This window comes from Haemorhous mexicanus, chromosome 9 (genome assembly GCF_027477595.1).
Source record: "Haemorhous mexicanus isolate bHaeMex1 chromosome 9, bHaeMex1.pri, whole genome shotgun sequence".
NCBI lineage: Eukaryota > Metazoa > Chordata > Aves > Passeriformes > Fringillidae > Haemorhous > Haemorhous mexicanus.
Genome location: NC_082349.1, coordinates 6,330,010 through 6,335,273, shown reverse-complemented (window position 1 = coordinate 6,335,273; position 5,264 = coordinate 6,330,010). Strand labels below are relative to the sequence as shown.

Here is a 5,264-nt window from a genome sequence, read left to right as displayed (position 1 = left end):
GGGACCCCCGGCCGCCGCCGCCCGCCCGCTCCGAGCGAGGGCGGCCGCGAGACTGCGCATGTGCATAGCTGCGCGGCGCTCCCATTGGTGGAGACAAGGCTGCCGGCGTGACCGGGTGGGGGAAACCATAGATGGGGGAGTGAAGGGGGGATGTGGCCCTTTTCAAGAATCGAGCGGAGGGCGCAGAGAAATCAGAGGGGCGAGAAAAATGCGGAAGAGCGGATACAGGTTTCGGGGACTGCTCTGTGCGCCGCCACGTTTCAATGAGTATGACCGCCCGCCGCCTGAGCTGTGCTGCCTTGCTCTCGCCTTGGAATAGTCCAACGGAAGCCAGCCTCCTGTCCTCAGCTCCTTCACCGATTGGTTGGGCTGGCTGTCGCTCAAGCCTGCAAGGACCAATCAGCTCTCGGGCCGGCTGTCGGCAGCATGGCGGGCTCCGTGGCTCGCGGTACTCGGGAAGGTGGAACGCGGCGTGTCTTGAACAGCGCGAAGGCAGCACCCACGGCTGCCGGACAGAAACCACTCTTTGTTCTTTGCCTGCCTCTTCCGCTGCTCCCCGCGCTCTCCGGTTCGTGGGTATCCTTTTCCCCTGTCACACTGCAGTGCCCATGGAGTGGCAGCGGGAGCGCGGCTCTGCCTCTCGGCTCTGGCGCTTCCCAGATCCTGCGCTTATCGCGGCCTTTCTGCACCGCTCGCGTCCGTCCCGCTCCGCTCCCCGCAGTGCCCGGCTCCCGGCGGCCTTGGCCGCAGAGGAGGTGCTGAAAGCCAAGAGGCCGAGCCTGAGGTATAGGGGCGATGGTTCAGCCGGGTAACTCAGCCTGGGTAACTCAGCCTGGGTGCCCACCTGACGCTCCAGCGCTTTAGTTCTCCACCAGATGGAAGCCAAGACCGTCTCCCATCCCAGGGTTTCCCTATGGCTATTGCTGAGCGCAGCACGCTCGGTGCCGGTTTGTACAAGCCACAGAGAGCCGCTCGTGAGGAGCTGTCGCCTCTTTATTTTCACACCCCAGTGCCCCTTTCTTACCTTACAACCAGGCTGCTTTATTAACACAACTGTCCTGCCAGTCAAACACAAGGCTCTCTGCAAGCCCACATCACAAATTTCGAGTTTGCCTTCAGTGCAAGCAGGTTTATTTCCCGTGCAATGACAAATCAGTGTCTCACATTCTGCCTTTCCCCTTACAAGTTAATACAAATAACAATTACTCCTGACTCACTGCTGGTACTGAAACCAGCTGCAGGACATTTAGGCAAAAGGCTTTCCCTGTATTTCTTCACAGCAAACAGAAGATTATGGGATACATCTCTGCATTAATATATATATTGTGTATCAGTTGCCTGTGATGGTTTGATTCGTTATTTGAATTAAATTCTGCAGGATTTCTGTAAAAAATATTAGGCTTCCCCATGTATGCAATATCAGGCAGGGTAGAATTCCCAACTTTTTTCTTCAGACTGCTATGTAGCTACTTGCTGGTCTGTCCTCTGAAAAACAAGTCTGCTCATCCTAGCTTGAAGGGCCTGGAATGCACTTGTGTTCTTTAAAGAATCCAATCTGACTTGACCAGAACACAACGAAACACAATTATATATTGGGTAAGAAAAGGAAAGGTCTTTTCTGCTAGGGGAGAAAAAGGGAAAAAAAAAAAAAAAGTGTAAGAAAATAATTGAAATTCCATTTCTGCTGAATCCATTTTCTTTTGTCAGGGAGCTCCTGAGCTGACAAATCATTATTTGCACTGAGGTACTAAGTTATATCTGCACAGCTCAAACTCTGATGTGGATTTAAAAAAAAAAAATCTTGCTAGTTATACAAGTTGCCTTAAAACCTGATTCTTTTCTTCTCCAATTAGAACACTATGCATTTATTGGCCAAATAAGCCTTCTCCTCACTGTTCTAGACCTGCATAGTGATTCCAGATTGCTGGGTTCAAAGACCATCATCTGTAAGATCAATGTAGTTTGATGGATTTTTAAGCATTAAAAAGATTTCTCCACACACGTGGAGAATTCCTAACACAAGAAATGCAGCTGACACAAGCTCTCTGGCCACACCCAGTGAGTACATTTCTCTTTATTTTGCAGTTTCAGGGATTTGGATACAACAAGCACAGTCCCAGCACTGCACAAATCACACTCTCAGGACGAGATCACACACACCCCCAACACGTCACAGTAGAGATTCCCAAAAGCAACAGGCAGAGGGTCAAGCCTTTAACACAATGAGCTCAAACCACTCCAAAAAAATTGCATTTTTGTCCAGAAATTTGTGCTTTTCCTCTTAGAGCTATTACACTTTGAGACACAGCAGAAGGAATTTACAAAGCACTCAGTGGTGTCATGATCCAGCACATTACAGGGCAGTGGGCAGGCACTCGACTCCTGTTCCTGGCATCAGGAAGTCCCCTCAGTCAGAGGAGATCACAGACCAAAGGTAAAAACTTTCCAGAATTTTCCCCTTAAGACAACCAACTTCTCTCCACATCCACTCAGTTTAAAAATTTTGCCTCCCTTCAAAGCATGATGCCAGAAAAAGTTGAGAGAATAACAGGATGTCTTTGCCACGTTTCATTTGCAGTTGTGTTTTATTAGTCACTCTTACTTTTCTTAAATTGTACTTGAATCTGAACCCAGAAAATCTAGCCCCTCACACACACCCATCTAGAACAAGATTAAAAAAATAAATCAACAACAAAATGCAGAAAGATAATCTAATAATATTGGCACAAATACCTGCCAACACTCACATTTTGGTTTCTGATATTTTTATCTCTCTGAGACAGTGCTATTCCATAACTTAAATGTTTTTGCCTCCAACTAAGCATTCAGCAGCCAACTCCCCTTTTCTTTCATCCTGCAAGCAGCTGATGAGAGAAGATCCAGACTGGAGAGGTAAAACTACGGGATGCAGGGGAAAGGCTGCAGGACAGAGATTCTGGGGAGAGGGGACTGGGGACAGGAATGTGCTGAACACAGCAACACTCCCAGCACTCTGCAAGATGTGCTGGAGAAGTCTGGAGGCAAGAGCAGCTCCTGGAAGGGCTCTTAGTCTTTCACTCAGCACCAGCCAAAGCACAGGGAAGGAAGTACAGGGATGGCTGCAAGGCTTCCTCCTCTCCAGCCTGGCAGCTTTGATTCCTGCCTGTGTTCTTCATCTGTTTAGAGGCTTGAAAATCCAAAATCCAGCCCCATTCCTCTTCGCTCTGGGAGACCTCACACAATCAGACAGAAATGCTCTGCCTTCTGCTCCATGCTACAGAAAAACAGGTCCATGTCTGGAGGACAGCAACAATTCTCAAAATATCTGGGGATTTTTTTTGTTTGTTTGTTTGTTTTATGTTTTAAAAAAAGCATGTTCTTGCTTTATAAGAGATTTTCCTCTTTCTTCTCTTAGGCCCAATCCCCTCTAATTTGTTTTTGTGCTTTCTGCTGTTCTTGACAAAACCACTCTTTCTGCAATAGAGGAATTTAGAATTTAAAAATGCAACATTCTCTGTAGAAATAACATTTGCATCACTACACAATTATTATTCTTCAGTGTAACTCACATTCACACAAGGTGCACTTACAATATCTTTTTCAGATTATTAAATTATTGGATGAGGAAATATATATAATATTAACACTCCAGCACATTAAACAAAAATACCAGTTTCCTACAACAGACACTTCTGCCTCTGGACTACATGATAATGCACCAGCACAAATGAAAAGATAAAATTTAATCAGGGGACAAGGACATTTCTCAGTGTGAAAGGTCACTAGCACGAGCAGTTCTGCTGTGAAGGGGGGGGGTTGTCTGTGAGCCTCATGCTCCTTCCAGAAGTGCCCCTGGAACTGTCTGATTCTATGCTCTCTGACATCTTCTCACAGATTATATCCACCAGACGCTCAAACACCTGCCTCACATTGATGTTTTCTTTGGCACTGGCCTCAAAATAGTCAAAACCTGGGAAAAAAGGGAACAAAAATTATCAATAGAGACAGATGGTCATGATGGGTTTAAAAATACCATTTTCAGGATTTACCTGAAGAAAGCAAGACATCAGGTAATACTTAAAGTCAGTTGATTCCCACAATCTCAGAATAGTGAGCAGAAATACTTTTAAAAGTTATCAAGCTTCTTTAAGAGTGAAAAGGATACACGGATCTCTCCCATTACCCTGGTAAGCACATCTGCAGGTAAGGGAGTCAATTCTGCCCCTTTCATCAGTGCAGGTCCCCTGGGCTGCAGCTGGTGACCAGCAAGGTGTGGGGAACCTACCTGGGCTCCTCACAGCCCTGCCAAGGGCCAGGCTCCACCAAGCCCTGCTGCCCTCTGGCAAGAGCAGAGGTCAGAAAGAGAAAGAAGATGGGGGTTGCTTTCCTTCTGCTGACCAATTTCTGTCAAAATGCTTCTTGACCCTTTAAGCACTGACCCTTTCTGATTAAAAAAAACCAGCCCAGCAAGGCTGGAGTTACACCAAGGAGGGGATGGCACCAGCTCCTCCTGCTGCTTCCTGCTGCCACGAGGGGCTAGGGGAGAAGCAGCCTCTGACAGACAGCCCAGACCCTGCCTCAGCAGCAGGAATGGCCTGAACTGTGAAGCATTTCCTTATCTCCCTCACCTCGAGGGCCAACCAGGCTGTTGCTTCTCTTCTGTCAGGTTATTAAATTGCCAGCAGTGAGAGCTGAGGCCCCACAGAGAGTTTATTTTGCAATAAACTCCATTCTGTCGGGCTTCAATCTGGGGATACTCAGCATTGCATCAGTTCCCTTTGATTCTGCCACAAACAAAGAGAAAATTTGTCTTAACTGTGTGTGCCACTGCTGGCAGGCTGAGTCACCTCGATGTGTGGGATAAGGAGGTGTCCACTCCATTTGGACCCTTTTTAAGATTCATGGGACAAGGGGTGAAATGATAGTGATGTTTGCTTTGTTAGCAAACAGGGAGAGCTGCCCTGCATCAGATGAGGGTTCTGTCTGTTCCACTTGCTGTTTTGATGATAAATTAAAATGTATATAAAAAGCATAGGAAATCAGAGAACTGCACTTAAATAACTGTTAGTCCAACATTGGCTTAGGTTCTGCTAAACCAATCTGTGTTGGTTCAGTTCACATTCAAGCTAACAAAAATTTCTTAATTTGATTAGAGAATTATTTCAATGATGTTATTGTCACTATGCAAATTTAGCTAAATATGCTGAGGGATAACCTTTATGTGAATCATTATGATGAATATTAGCACTTTAAGCAGTCAATAGCCAATTAGATTCCTCCCACGT

At 46.4% G+C, this 5,264-nt stretch overlaps 1 protein-coding gene across 2 annotated transcripts in view; it reads right to left on the bottom strand.

The window, feature by feature from the left end:
- Positions 1-2,044: 2,044 nt before the first annotated feature.
- The window catches only part of RAB3B (RAB3B, member RAS oncogene family), a 50,708-nt gene continuing 47,488 nt past the window's right edge, over positions 2,045-5,264 (bottom strand). For both annotated transcript variants that reach the window (XM_059853832.1, XM_059853831.1), the window contains one exon: positions 2,045-3,949. In XM_059853832.1, coding sequence (XP_059709815.1) covers positions 3,762-3,949 — 188 coding nt within the window. In that variant the 3' untranslated portion in view covers positions 2,045-3,761. The remainder of the gene's footprint in view (positions 3,950-5,264) is intronic.